A 14384-nucleotide genomic window follows, 5' to 3' on the forward strand; every position below is an offset into this window, starting at 1 on the left:
GAAATGGATAAAAAAAAATGTGGCATATATACACAATGGAATTCTACTCAGCATTAAAAGAGAATAAAATCATGGCATTTAGAGGTAAATGGATGGTGTTGGAGAAGACAATGCTAAGTGAAGTTAGCCAATCCCCCCCAAAACAAATGTTTTCTCTGATATAAGGAGGCTGACTCATAGTGGGGTAGGGAGGGGGAGCATGGGAGGATTAGATAAATTCTAGATAGGGCAGAGGGGTGGGAGGGAAAGGGAGGGGGCAGGGGATTAGCAAGGATGGTGGAATGTGATGGATATCATTATCCAAAGTACATATATGAAGACTCAAATTGGGTGTCAATATACTCAGAGATATGAAAAATTGTGATATATGTGTAATAAGAATTGTAATGCAAAAAAAAAAAATAAAAGTACATGTATAAAGGCATGAATTGGCATGAACATACGTATATATACAAAGATGAAAAACTGTACTCTATATGTGTAATAAGAATTGTGATGCATTCTGCTGTTCTGTATTTACAAAAATAAAATCAATAAAACTAAAAAAAAAAAAAAAGATAATTTGTTAAAAAAAACAAAAATAAAAAAGTAAAATGGCTGAGGATGCCGCTCAGTCTCCAGAAAACAAAATCTGACCCTGCCACCTTCCTGCCTGAACCCCCTGGGTGGCTTCTCCTGCCAGCCGGGGAAAGCAGGATACCAAGGCCACAGCATCCCGAGCATGAGAACCTCCTGAGGTGCTGTGCCGGGGCACCTCCCTGCACCGACATGGGTTAAGTCCAAACTCTTGACCAGGCTCCCAAGGGCTGGGTGACCTGGCCCCCCGGTGCTGTGCGCTCTGGCCAGGGCCAAGGGCGCCTGCCTGTGGCAGCGGAAGGGCGGGGAGGCTTGGTCCCACGGAGGGCAGGAGCCTGGCCAGGGCAGACACCGGCGACCTGGGGCCCGTCCACCCAGCCCAGCCCAGCAGCAGCCACTGGCCGGGCTTGATCCTGGAGCTCCCCAAGGTCGCACAGGTGAAGGATGAGGGAGGGAAGCCCCGGGGCGGTGTCCATCCCCCTCTCCCCCGCAGGCCACACCCCCTCTCCCAGGCTCCCCACCTCCCGGCCTCCAGCCTTCCTCCTCGCAGCCTCGCCTCGCTGCCAGACGGTCCCTTCTGGCGCTCCCGGGAGGCTATGGAGGAACAAATGGACGGCGGTGAGCACACGCAGGCGCTGCCTGAGGCTGGGCTGGACCTCCGCACGGGAGAAAGCGCCTCTGAGCCAGTGTGTGCCCTGCAGATGTGCCCCCCGCCCCCGCCCCGGCGCCCACCTTTGGAGCCGGCTTTGGGAGATGAGTTCTGGTCTTCTCCCCGACCTTGACCTGGGCACCAGCACTGCAGCCCCAGGGAAGTGGCCGGGCTGGGTGGTGGGAGGATTCTGGAAGGCTAGTGGGGAATAGGGGCAGGAGTAACGGTGACTCTCAGCGTTCAGTGCAGCCGGGGGCCAGCCGGGCCTTGGCCTGTGTCTCCTCGTTGCTTCTCCTAAGCAGCTCCAGGAGGTGGGTGCGCCCGAGGTTATGTGGAGCAAGCCCAGAACTCATGCCCCCCCAGCGTCAATTACGGCATCTCTTTAGTTCCTGGCGGCTTTGGGAGTATCCGCCTTTTCCCGTATTTCTTTTTGCAGTGCTGGGGATGGAACCAGGGCCTCAGGCACGCAGGGCAAGCGCTCTGCCACTGAGCCAAGTCCCCGCCTGTTCTTGCTTCGGCTGTACCAGCTCCAGTTCCCTCTCCTTCACCTAAGCCTTGGCACTTCCTTGTGTGAGTGAGTCAAGCGGGACAGACACCCAACCTACAAAGACTGTGCCTCAATGTGCAAATTAAAAGCACAATGAGAATCACCACAAGTCCCTTAGAGTGGCAGAAATGAACAAGGGGCAGTAAGAACAGGTACGGGTGTGGCTGTGGAGGAGCCACGGGAGTGGGGTAGTTACTCCAGTTATCCATAAGGTTAAGACCCCCACCTGGCAACTCTGCTCTGTTTCCCCAAGAGGAGTAAAAACTTACAGCAAACCTTGCCCTGGCTGCACATAGCAGCTTTCTTCACAGTCACCTGGGTCTGGAGCAGCCCAGCTCTCTCTCCACAGTGGAATAACTAAATTGTAGTTCATTATACAACAGAGTACCACTTGGGGGAAAAAGGACCAAGCTGCTCATATCCACGTGGGTGGCTCAGATAAATCTCAGAAATGTTGGGCAGGGCCAAAGGGACCAAAGTGGGATGGGTCATATTGGACCCTGCTAAGTATATGAAAGTCTGGACAAGATCGATGATCTCTGTGACAGATGGCAGAGCAGTGGCTGCCTGGTCCAAAGATGGTGACAGTTTTATCTTTGGTACTGGGGATTGAACCCAGGGGCATTTTACTACTGAGCACACCCCCAGCCCTTTTTCTTTTTGAGACAGGGTTTCACTAAGGTGCTGAGGCTGGTGTCCAACTTGAGATCCTTCTGCCTCAGGCTTCCTAATCACTGAGATTACAGACATGTGACACTGTACCTGGCTGCCAGCATTCTTCTTTGTGTCACTCTTTCTTTCCTGTCTCTCGACATTATTGCCTTCCAGGTCAGAGTCTCATGCCTTTACATTTCCTAGCCCAAATTCTTGAGCAAGGGAACCCAGTTTGGCTCACATGGGGCTGAGTGGGGTCCCAGCCCACTGCTGGACTGACTTTGCATGGGAGGGGGTCACACAGCCACATAGCAGTGAGGGAGCAGGGAGGGTTTGGGGGGCAGAGGGCAGAAAGAGCTGGGATGGCGGGCCCCCAGGGGGAGCCAAGGCCACACTGCCCAGCTGGGAGCCAAGCCTTTGTTCTTGAACCACTGTCCTTTTGCATTCCTTAGTCCTGGTGAGGGCAGATGGTTTAGGATGAGACTGCAAAGCAAGTGAGCAGAGGAGCAGAGGAGGCAGGAGGAGAGAGGAGGGCAGCTGAGCTCGGCAGGCATATACAATTCCCCTAGCAGTGCCCCAGGCAGGAGGCAATGTCTGGGACTCTCACTGGGAAAGGATTTGTGCTTTCAAATCAAAACTAGGCTGTGGTCCACTCACCAAGACAGGACTCCTGTCTCCACCAGGGCCAGCAGCAGACAGGACCAGCAGTAAGGTGGACACTCTTCCAACAGGTGTGGGAGCTGCAGACCAGCTGCTAGCATTTTGCACCTTGCAGAGCTGAGTGGAGCTGCTGCCCTCCATCAAGGTCAAGAACCAAGAGCCTGAAGCAGGCTGGCAGAGCTGGGGACCTGAAAGCAAGATGCAGCCTACAGCCTTCCGCAAATTGCCATCCATAGCTGGGCACAGCAGTGCCTGCCGGTAATCCCAGCCACTTGGGAGGCTGAGGCAGGAGGATCAGAGGAGCAGAGCATCAAATGATTGAAAATTCAAGGTCAGCCTGAGCAATGTGGTGAGTCCTGTTCTTAAAATAAAAAAATAAATAGCGTTGAGGAGGTAGCTCAGTGGTAAAGCATCCCTGGGTTCAAACCCCAGCACTTCCCCCTAAAAAAAAAAAAAAAAAAAACAAAGAACTACCATGTATGAGTAGAGAACAGTTCCCCCACCATTGAAGGACTCAACCCGGTAAAAGAGGACACTATTTCTAGGAATCATGGCTGAGCACACTGGGCTTGGCAGCCTGGGACTTTGGCCTTTTCTTTCCTTTCTTAATTTTAACAATTTATTAATTTCGAGGTAGGGTCTTGCTATGTTCCCCAGCCTGGTCTTGAACTCCTGGGCCCTCGTGATCCTATAGCCTCAGACTCCCAAGTGGTCAGGACCAAATGTAAGTGCCACTGCAGCCAGTCTTGACCCCTCTTCTTCTGCTGGGTGGCCTTGGGCACGTTATCCTCTGTCACTTGCTGCCTCTGTAAGGATGATTGGCACCCAGAGAACCAGGCAGAACAGTTGCCTCTCAATGTTGGGTTTCTTCCTGCCCCTGGGAAGCCCCCATTTTCAGATCTCTCTCTCTCCACCCCAGAATCTGGGAAACCAGAGAAGGAGACTAGGGAGGAGAGTGAGGAGGGAGAGAACTGAACCCCTGGTACAGCAGGAGCCGTGCAGGGAGCCTGCGGGACAGGCGGCAGGCAGCTGGTTTTGGCTTCTTTTGATGGCTCAGAGAAGAATCTGCCCAGGCTTCTCTCCCAGTTTTTGGTGTTCTGGTGACCCTTGGCAAGTCCTGGCATGTGGAGGTATCTCTCCAACCTCTGCTTCCATTTTCAAGCAGCTTTCCCTGGTTGGGTATCTGTCTTTCTGTGTCCAAATTTATTCTTTCTTTTATCTTATTATCATTATTATTTTGGGGGAGAGGGGATAGAACCCAGGGCCTTGCATGTGCTGAGCAATATCCCGGGCACTCACCACAAACTTTTTTTTTTTGGTACTGGGGATTAAATCCAGGAGTGCTTTATTACTGAACTACATCCTTAACCCTTTTTATTTTTTATTTTGAGGTAGGATTTTACTAAGTTTCCCAAGCTGACCTTGAACTTGAATCCTGCTGCAGCCCCAATTTGCTTGGATTACAGATCAATACCATCTCACCCATTCCCAGCCCTTTTCATATTTTGAAACAGAGTCTCACTAAATTAGTCAGGCTGGGCTCAAATTCAATCCTGCTTCGCCTCCTGAGCAGCTGGGATTATAAGCTCCTGCCACTGCACCTGGCTCTAAATTTGTTTTTCCTCCAAAGATACTAGTCACTGGACTGGGCTCACCCTCATCCTGTATGTGCTCATCTTAACTTTTCATTAGTAAAGATCTGATTTTCAAATACGGTCAAATAGTATAGGAAACCAGGTATTAAGGATTAAATTGAATTCAACCTGCTAACACTTGCACAGGGTGGTTGGTCACCCTAATATGCTTTTTCTTGGTACTTAGGATAGAACCCAGGGGTGTTTTACCATGGAGCTATATACCTGGACCCTTTTACTTTATTTTTCACTTTGAGACAAAGTCTCATTAAATTACCCAGGCAGGCTTGAATTTATGATCCTCCTGCCTCAGCCTCCTGAATTCCGAGGATCACAGGCGTGTGCCATGTGCCTGGCTACACTCTACTACACTTTCAAATCCTGTAATCTAAGATTCCCACCTGTGAATTCTTATTATTAGAATGTTATTCTAAGAATTCTATCTCATTATTGTCCAAGTCAGTGGTCCTTGAGCTCACTGCAGCTGCCACAGCTGGGGAACTTCGAGGAAGGCAAAGGTCTCGAACTCCCCTTGGGTCTGCCGGATCTGAGACTTTTCGGATGAGGCGCATCTGCCTAATAAGCCCTGCAGGTGACATACACGCCAACATTGGGGACCACCAAAACAGGCGCTCCAGGGAGTCAAGGGGTGGTGGCAGCCTGATTCCTAGCAGTGACCTTCATTTTAGCTTTACACACTGCTCTGGTTAAGCACAGAGAGGGCTGAGCCTCTGAAGAATCTGCCACGCGTAATGAAGATGCCGTCAGTGCGGAGGAATGTGACCTTTCCAGCTGCTCCAGCTGTCCACGGCAGGCTTTCCTACTTCAGCCTTTTAGGGTAAAGTTCAAGACACATCTGCCTCACCAGCCGTGACACACACAAAGCCATAGATCACTGTCCATGTTTTGGAATTCCTCGCTAGTCTGACACTGATGAGGACAAGAGGGGGTAAAATGATAAAGCAAATCCTCAGGATGCTGGCCAGGCACAGGGCCTCTCCCTGCTGGAACAGGGAACTGTGCAGGTTTTGTTCCAAGAGGCACAGCGCCACCTGGGCCTTTTTTGGGCAGCCGGAAGAACTGGGTGAACGGTCTTGATCACTAAGGTCACAATATTTCTAGAATCTGTGCTAGTTTTTGTGAAATTACATATCTTAAAAAGCATAGAGTTGGGCCAGGTAGCTGTGCCTGCAGTCCCTGCTACTGAGGAGGCTGAAGCAGGAGGATCACTTGAGTTGAAGGCCAGCCTGGGCAACATGGTGAGATCCTGTCTAAGAAATAAACCAAGGGGATGGGGGAAGGACATGAAGGAATGGAGGAACTTTAGATAGGGCAAAGGGGAGGGAGGGAAAGGGAGGGGGCATGGGGGTAGGAAAGATGGTGGAATGAGATGGACATCATTATCCTAAGTACATGTATGAAGACACAGATATGTCTTTGTGAACAACCAGACATGAAAAATTGTGCTGTATTTGTGTATTATGAATTGAAGTACATTCTGTTGTCACGTATGACAAATTAGAGTAAATAAATACATAAAAAAAGAAAGAAACCAAGCCAGGCATGGTGGTGCACACCTGTAATCCCAGCAGCTCAGGAGGCTAAGGCAGGAGGATCAAGAGTTCAAAGCCAGCCTTAGCAACTTAGGGAGGCACTAAGCAATTTAGCAAGACCCTGTCTCAAAATAAAATATAAAAAAGGACTGAGGATGTGGCTTAGGGGTTAAGCGCCCCTGGATTCAGTCCCTGATACCAATCAATCAGTACATACCTCTCTTAGGTGGTAGCAGATGCGGAGCCTTTGGTGTCATCTCCCATACGACTCCCACTTCAGTGAATAGCTGAGGTCCCACCACTTTTGCGAGTTGTCAGCCTCCTTGAGGTGACACACTCCACTGTGCTGCAGCTGTGTTTAGCTGAGCAGGTGTGGCACTGAACTCCAGGGCCCAGCCAGCGAACACTGGTGCATGCACATGGCAGGCCTGCTTCTCCCATCAGGACAGGAGAGTCCCAAGTTCTTGATGCCTTGGGTCAGGCTAAAATGAGATATTTTTTCTCAGATCTGGTAAGCTTGCTGGAAGAGGTCACTGTGGCTCTTAACATTGCCTTTTTGGATGTAGAGCCCGGGGGGGAATGAGAGGCAGCTCTACAGGAATTCCAGTCACCCACAATGCTGGCTGCTGTTGAAGACACCCAGGCAGCCCCAGGACAGACCTCAGGATGGTGGTGGAGGTCGACGTGGTCCTCCTCAAGACTGTGACACTGTGTTCCTATAGAGCTCTGGGAGCACCCATGTTTGCAGACTTCTGGCCATCACAACACCACCCCACCCCACCCCACCCCATCTCACACAGATAGTTTCATGGATAGAGAAGACCAGAGTTCAAGGGAGCTGCCCAAAGACACAGTCAGTAACAGAGTAGGGCCAGACCTGGGGTGTTCTGAGTTTCAGTCCAATGCTGTTTAACTGGGGTTCCCTGAGGGTGCCGGGGGTCAGGCTCATGGCCTGTGTTCAAATGTAGCATAGTATGTGGTGCAAGGGGAAGACCTTACCCGTTGCCCCTTGAGAGCAGCTTTAGGTGACTTCTCTGGAAACCAAGATGTTGAGCGAGACCTTGGATTCTTCTCAGTTTGATTTGCACAGTAGGCTTTAGTTGGTCATATCAGGATCTTATCAAAGTTGAGGAACAATAGTATAAAGTTGGCCCTATTTATTTAGTAGCATTGAGAATTGAACACAGGGTCACTCTACCACTGAGTTACATCCCCAGTCCTTTTAAAATATTTTCACAGGGTCTTCCTAAGATGCTGAGGCTGACCTTGAACTTGCAATCCTTTGCTTTAGCTTCCTGAGGAGGGATTGGCAAGGATGGCCATTTTGCTTCATGTTAAAACTGTGCCCTCTTGGAGGATGGGAAGGTGCTGAGCAGCTCTGGAATTTCCAGGGGAATGCTTCGGAAGGCCTCCAGACAGCCAGGTGGCCTCAGGGGCTCCTCTTGGTGTACACACAGACCTGGCGAGATGGAGTCACTGGCTGCCTGCACAAGCTCCTTCTGGAGGTTCCTCAAGTATCACGTGGCTCTAGGCGTGGCAAGTGGGCATGGAGGCAGCAGCACACAAATCTCCCACATGCAACACAGCTCTTTTCTTGGGTTGTTACTAGATAGTAATGCAGAAAAGCAGCAGCATGTTCTGGGTCATCTGAATGGCTTCCTTAATGGATCACCAGCTTAAGTTGCGAACAGAGTCTGAGGGCACCAGGTAAGTTGGCCCTTCCCTCTTAGGAGGCATAAGAGAGGACCAACATGTTAACTCAAGGTCAATGGCATCACCACGCACCATGCAAACAGTAGGGGCTTTCCAGCGCAGCAGACGCAGTTCAAATCCACAAAAACCTGTCCAGAAGCAAGGCTAGGGAAAATTCCTATTTACCCTATAGGGTGAGGCAATCAGAAACAGTGCACAGGGACCTCAGAACACAGTGAGAACCTGGCAGAAACTGTCTCCAAACCCAGCTTCCTCAGAATCCTGAAGTTAACTTTGTAGTCTGGGAGTGTCAAGAAGTATGGCAAAAAAAAGTGACAGTCTACCAAGATGTTTATACCAACAAGATTATCCTTGAAAAATGAAGAAATGAAGACACTCCCAGACAAACCACCACGAAGGGAATCCCCGCAAGCACACTTCTCTCCCCAACTCAAGGAATCCTGTAGGCTCAAACCAAGGGACACTAGATAGGACCTGGACTCCACCTGAGAAACAAGGGGCACCCACAAAGGTAATGAATTGCAACGTTTTTTTCCTTCTATTTGATTTAAAAGGCAACTTTATAGAGCAATTATCCATCTATTGATGGGCACACAACCTATGCCATCTATGACAGAGCAGCACAAATGACCCAGGGGGGAAATAGCTGAGCTTTCCTATATGATTGGAGTCAAGCTGGTATTCCTCTGAACTAGAGTTATAAGGGGGACCACTAAGAACTACAGAAACAGTAAAAGAAAAAGACTTAAAATGTTACAGTGTAAACTTCCCAGCCCTAAGCAGGGAGGAGTTTGGAACAGAGGGGTCTGGGGCAGTTGCTGTTCCTGCTGTGTGGCCTAGTAACACACGACAGACACAAGGACCCAGATGATGATCAAGTTATGCTGTACACTGTCCCCTGGGATAAAATACAGGTTCAGATTCACAGAAAAGTGCTCTTCGGGGGAGCTTGGAAGGCCCTGGGACAAGATGATATGGAGGAGTCCAAGCCCCAGGAAGGCTGTCCCCAGGCAGAGGGAAGAGCAAGTGCCGAGGTTGCGGGGCCAAGAGACCCCTGCTTCAGGGAAGGAGCCACACCAGTTTCTGGGCCAGTCAGGGCAGCAGATGGGAATACATGGGGCAGCAGCAAGATCATGTCTGGCTTTAAAACGAGGGAAGTGTGGATATGGCACAATTATTTGTGAAGGGTTCTAAAAAGTAGCAACACAGTTTGTTGGAGACCATGGCTTTGGCTTCAGGGTAACCGTGTGGAGGGGATGCACGTGGATGGAATACAAATCACATCACCCAGGACTGGCCCTTGGGAACTCTGTGTGGGTTGGGGGCGGGGGTGGTGGAGCTGGGCAGGGGACTCAAGGGAGGAACTGAAGGAGGCTCCCAAGGTGTTAGCTTGAAATGTTGTATTTAACTGAAAATATTTTAAGCACAAGGCTGGCAGTTCCAAGAATTGCTTTAGAAGCTTAGATGACACAGTAACTTACAGGGACAGGGTGAATTTGATCATTAAAAAAAAAAAAAAAAAAGTTTTTTTTAAGACAGGATCTGGCTAAATTTCTTAGGGCCATGCTAAGTTGCTGAGGCTGGCCTGGAACTTGTGATCCTCCTGCCTCAGTTTCCTGAGTTGTTGGGATTACAGGCATGTGCCACTGTGCCTGGCTATTGCTCCTGTTTCCAGTTGTATATCTTAAATAATCACTTAACATATATAACACAGTTTCCTCATGTGGAAGTAGGTGTTACCTACTTCACAAGGTCAATGATTGGTGAAGCAAACTAGGACATGAACATGGGATTTGCACTAGTGGTGTCTGCTGTCATGACTTGGGGCCCCCCAAAACTAGCAAGGTGTTTGGCACATGTAAGAAGTAAGCAATTCAACTGTCTCATGGTAGGGCCACTTCTGGGCCCACAGTGGCATCTCCAAGGCTCAATGTAAGCTCCACAGGGCTACGGAGCTCTGCTGTGTTGATAGCACTTCAAACAGCCCCTGGCACATTGTAGGTGCTCAGGAACCAACCAAAGAGCAGGTGGACCACCCCATGCAAAGGGACTGACACTGTACTCCCTGCAGCCAGGAGGTCCAGTGCTTCAAGGTTCACTTCATGAAAACGGAACTAGTGCCTAGTTTCATATTTGCACTACCTTCTAGTACAAGATTCTGTGAGAGTTTTCTTTACACAGAAATAACTTTTTAGATGCAAAGGCTGATAAGATGAACTGGATCCACATTTAATGTGGACCCATATATTTTGAACCAACATTTTTAGTTCTAAGATTAAACCACATTAATTACTGTCCAAATTAATAATTCAAAAGTATATATTTGGTGGAGGTCTTCTAAGGCTTGAATTTCATCCAAGGATGATAAATGACAAAAACCTTAAAGATTCAAAAGAATAAATAGCATGCTCTAAAACTACAGTTTTTCATTAAAAATCAGTTGTAAGCCAGGAGTGGTGGCACATGCCTGAAATTCCACCAACTCAGGAGGCTGAGAGACTGGAGGACTGCAAGTTCAAGGCCAGTCTCAGCAATTTGGGGAGGCCCTATATCAAACCCTCAAAATAAAAACGAACTAGGGATATAGTTTAGTGCTAAAGCACTCCCGAGTTCAATTCCCACTTTAAAAAAAAAATAAAATCAATTGCAAAGCAAAAGTATATTAATAGAGTCAATGGTAGCATTTGCTGATGCTAGAAAACAACCCTGAGAAATTTTAACTGGGAAGGAGTCTTAATTTAAAAACCACAGCTCAACTCCAGGTTTGACTTAACAGACCAGGTGAGGGCTACCCCAGCCTCAGCACTCACCCTCACACCTGGACCCGAGTGAGGCTACGAAGTACCAGCATAAGATGCTGGAAACACCCACATCCTCTAAACTGCCAGACGCTGTGGAGAAGGCAAATCTAAAGTGCCTCTTTTGGGGCTGGGGATGTGGCTCAAGCGGTAGCGCACTCGCCTGGCATGCGTGTGGCCCGGGTTCGATCCTCAACACCACATACAAAGAAAGATGTTGTGTCCGCTGAAAACTAAAAAATAAATATTAAAATTCTCTCTCTCTCTTAAAAAAAAAAAAAAAAAAAGTAAAGTGCCTCTTTATTTACTTTTATGTGGTGCTGAGGATTGAACCCAGTACCTCACACGTGATAGGAAAGTGCTCTGCCACTGAGCTATAGCCCTAGCCCTAAGGCTAGGGCTTTTGGGGTACCGAGGATTGAACTCAGGGGCACTCAACCACTGAGCCACATCCCCAGCCCTATTTTGTATTTTATTTAGAGACCAGGTCTTGCTCAGTTGCTGAGGCTGGCTTTGAACTCGTGATCCTCCTGCCTCAGCCTCCTAAGATGCTGGGATACAGGCATGTGCCACCACACCTAGCCTTAAGATGCTTCTTAATGGCTTTTCTTCAACTCACACAAAGAAAAGGTGACAAGAACGTTCTGCCAGGGAATTCCATGGCCCTCCCCCCCTGCTCTCAGCATCAAGTCACAGTTCAGGGCTCAGAGCTAAAAGGGACAAGAGTCATTACTAGGGAACTACCTCTGCCCTCAAAGCCTCTCAGTTCTGGTCAGCAATCCATCCCATCACTGTCTGGGCAATGCCCGTGCCCTGTGTAGAGAAGGTACCTGGGAAAGTTATGGGCCATGTCTTCCACTCATTCCTGGGATCCCTCAGAGTCCTCCTGAACAGCAGGAAAGAAACTCAGGTTTTCCTTCAAAAGTCACATTATGTAGCACAAAGGATTAAGGTTTGCAGCTATTTATTTACAAGTATACATTTAACACAATGAAATAAACACTGATATATTGAAGCCTCCTAGTTAATAGTAGTGTAACAATATGTATCATTTGGATGATTACATTATTTTAAACAACAAACTACACTGAAAAATTAATGCCGATAAAATTCTTGGTCATAATATTATTAAGAAATACAATATATAAATTGAAAATATGATTGCTTAAAATTTGAACATGGAAGTGAACTCATTTGGACAGAGTCAGAGTTTAACATAATCTGAGGGTTGCGGGGAGGGCTCTGACCCAAATGATATCTTTCAGGTTAACAGAAGAAAAAAGAAGCATAGTTTATCTTAAAGGATAACGGGCAGTTGGCTTCTTCAGGTAGAATATATTCCCAGTGTCCTCAGGTTTGCAGCAGTTATTACATCACTGAGCACGAAGACTTTCCTTGTGAAGCTGCCCCATCAATTTTTTCTGCCTCCAAAATTATCCTTCTAAAAACATCAACGGCAGTCTGAAAAGGAAGAAAACCAGTCAGAAAGCTAGTTTTCAAGTAGATAGTTTCACTGTGGACAGGATGAGGAAAGAGCTGCCCACCACCATGGCTGCAGGAGGGGGCTGGAGGGCTTAAAGAAGTCCCAGGACTTTGGGGCCTCCTCATTTGGACTCCCATCCTGTGCCATCCCGTATCTTCCTCAGGGTCCTCTGGACCTTCAGGGCCCCTCTTCATTGCTGGCTCTAATCTCCCTTGTAGACCTTGCTTTCTTTCCCTGTGGCTTTCTGTTCCCGAATCCCTGGCTCCAGGAAGAGAGGTGCTTTTCTTGTCCTCTCTGTCCCTTCAGCCCCTCTCTCCTTACACCTTCCAGCCAGCTTCGACTGACACCTGCAAACCCCAAATTGCCTGCCTCCCTGCAGTCCTCCTGGTTACCACCTGTATATCACATCAGCCTCCTGACTCCTTCCAGCCCACTGCCTCCTCTCCTCTAATGACTGTCATCTCTACCCCAGCGTCAAGAACCTCATGGTCCTTCACGAGAAGGCGTGCTAGCTTGGGTGGGAAACCCTCTTTCACTGAAGGACTAGGCAAATGGCCAATCCCTTCCTGGGCCCCAGCCCAGGTGTCGTCATCACCAGCAGCACCGTCCTCCATTACCCACCACACCATCTTCCTAGTCCATTTTCTCTTCAATTCCCAGATTCTCAATCCACAGGAACCTGATGTGCTGATCTACGTTTTTCCTGTCCTGCAGCCGATTCTTATTCTCATTTTCCTTCTGGGCCAGCTTAGATTCCACAGTTCACCCTTGTGGTCACTGTACTTCATCACCCTTCTCTCCAAGTGTCCACCTGCACAGTGCAGCAGGCACAGCCCAGAGGAGCACACAAAATGGCTGCTCACTGTACACCCACAAGCAGGAACTTGGTGGACTCTTGGTGCTGCCCAGCAACCCAACCACAGCCCCCCACCCCCATCACTCCCAGAAGCAGGCTCTAGATCTGGCCCTCTCCAGACTCCCCCACTCTCAGCTTCGCCTGATAACCTGCTTGACATTTCACTGGCAACAGAAGCTCCATTCATAAGAGGACTCTGCATCTTCCATACACCAAATGGACCCACCTACGTACTCTGCCTTCCAGCCTGTTGGTATGAATGATGTATTTGTGTTCCTGACTGATCTCAAGCAGGAGCAGGGACCATCCTTCTCATCTAATCAAGGTCACTGGCTTAGGATCACACCTCACTATCAGAAAACATTGTGTACAGGAAAAAAGATGAGATTTGGGTTAGATTTAAATTTAGTCCTAGTTCTCCTATCATACAAGAGATCTTGGGGGAACTTATTTAACTTCTTTAGACCTTAATTTTCTCATTTCTAAAACGAGATGATTCAACTACATAAAGACAGAGCTGATACCCAATAAATGTTGAATTCAATTTTTAAAATGTAGCCATCTCTCATTTACTAATCTCAATTTTTGTTACATAAATTCTTACTATCTGTATTCCAGAACAGAACAGATTCAGATAAATTGCTTGCTATATGGAACCTGGAAACCAATTACACAGATTTAATATCCTCCAGGTCTGAACACAGGAATGAAAGATTTAATGATCAAAGGATACCTGGATTGATAAAAACTTACCAAACACAAAAACACTGTACTCAACAGTATGGAGAATATAAAGGTGAGTGAGACTCTCTTGGATCTCAGAATGAATTAGGGGTAAGAGAGAAGAAACGACTCTAAATTTCAGGTGGATGAATCAGGAAGAGGCCAGTGAGAAGGTGAGCCTTGAGGGCTAGGAATTTCATCATGGGGGAAGAAGAGGAACATGACAAGAAGGATGCCAACTGACTGCTGGCCTCATTGACTGGCCACCAGCCACTCTTGCTGGATTGGAGTGTCCTCAGAAAACGAAAACCATATATTTATCTTGCTGGAAGATCAAACTAGATCATATACAGAAAGCACTTTATAAACTAGGCAACACCATGCAAATGTATGAAGACAGGAGATAAAGGACATTTCGGGCCACAGACAAGACTGAGCAAAGTACCCACTGTGTTTAAGGGAACAAGAAGCACGGGGACATGTGAGACCCTATGAGAGAAGTACAGAACCGAGCACTGGGGCATGAGGGCTGCTCCAC

The 14384-nt window shown here is 48.2% G+C and overlaps 1 protein-coding gene across 2 annotated transcripts in view; it reads right to left on the minus strand.

Moving 5' to 3' along the window:
* Window positions 1-11731: 11731 nt before the first annotated feature.
* The window catches only part of Rheb (Ras homolog, mTORC1 binding), a 44405-nt gene continuing 41752 nt past the window's right edge, over window positions 11732-14384 (minus strand). For both annotated transcript variants that reach the window (XM_046429804.2, XM_058574376.1), the window contains exon 8: window positions 11732-12245. In XM_046429804.2, coding sequence (XP_046285760.1) covers window positions 12153-12245 — 93 coding nt within the window. In that variant the 3' untranslated portion in view covers window positions 11732-12152. The remainder of the gene's footprint in view (window positions 12246-14384) is intronic.

Source organism: Marmota monax, unplaced genomic scaffold (genome assembly GCF_021218885.2).
Source record: "Marmota monax isolate L192 unplaced genomic scaffold, Marmota_monax_Labrador192_F-V1.1 WCK01_AAM20220418_F8-fsc00193, whole genome shotgun sequence".
Taxonomy (NCBI): Eukaryota; Metazoa; Chordata; class Mammalia; order Rodentia; family Sciuridae; genus Marmota; species Marmota monax.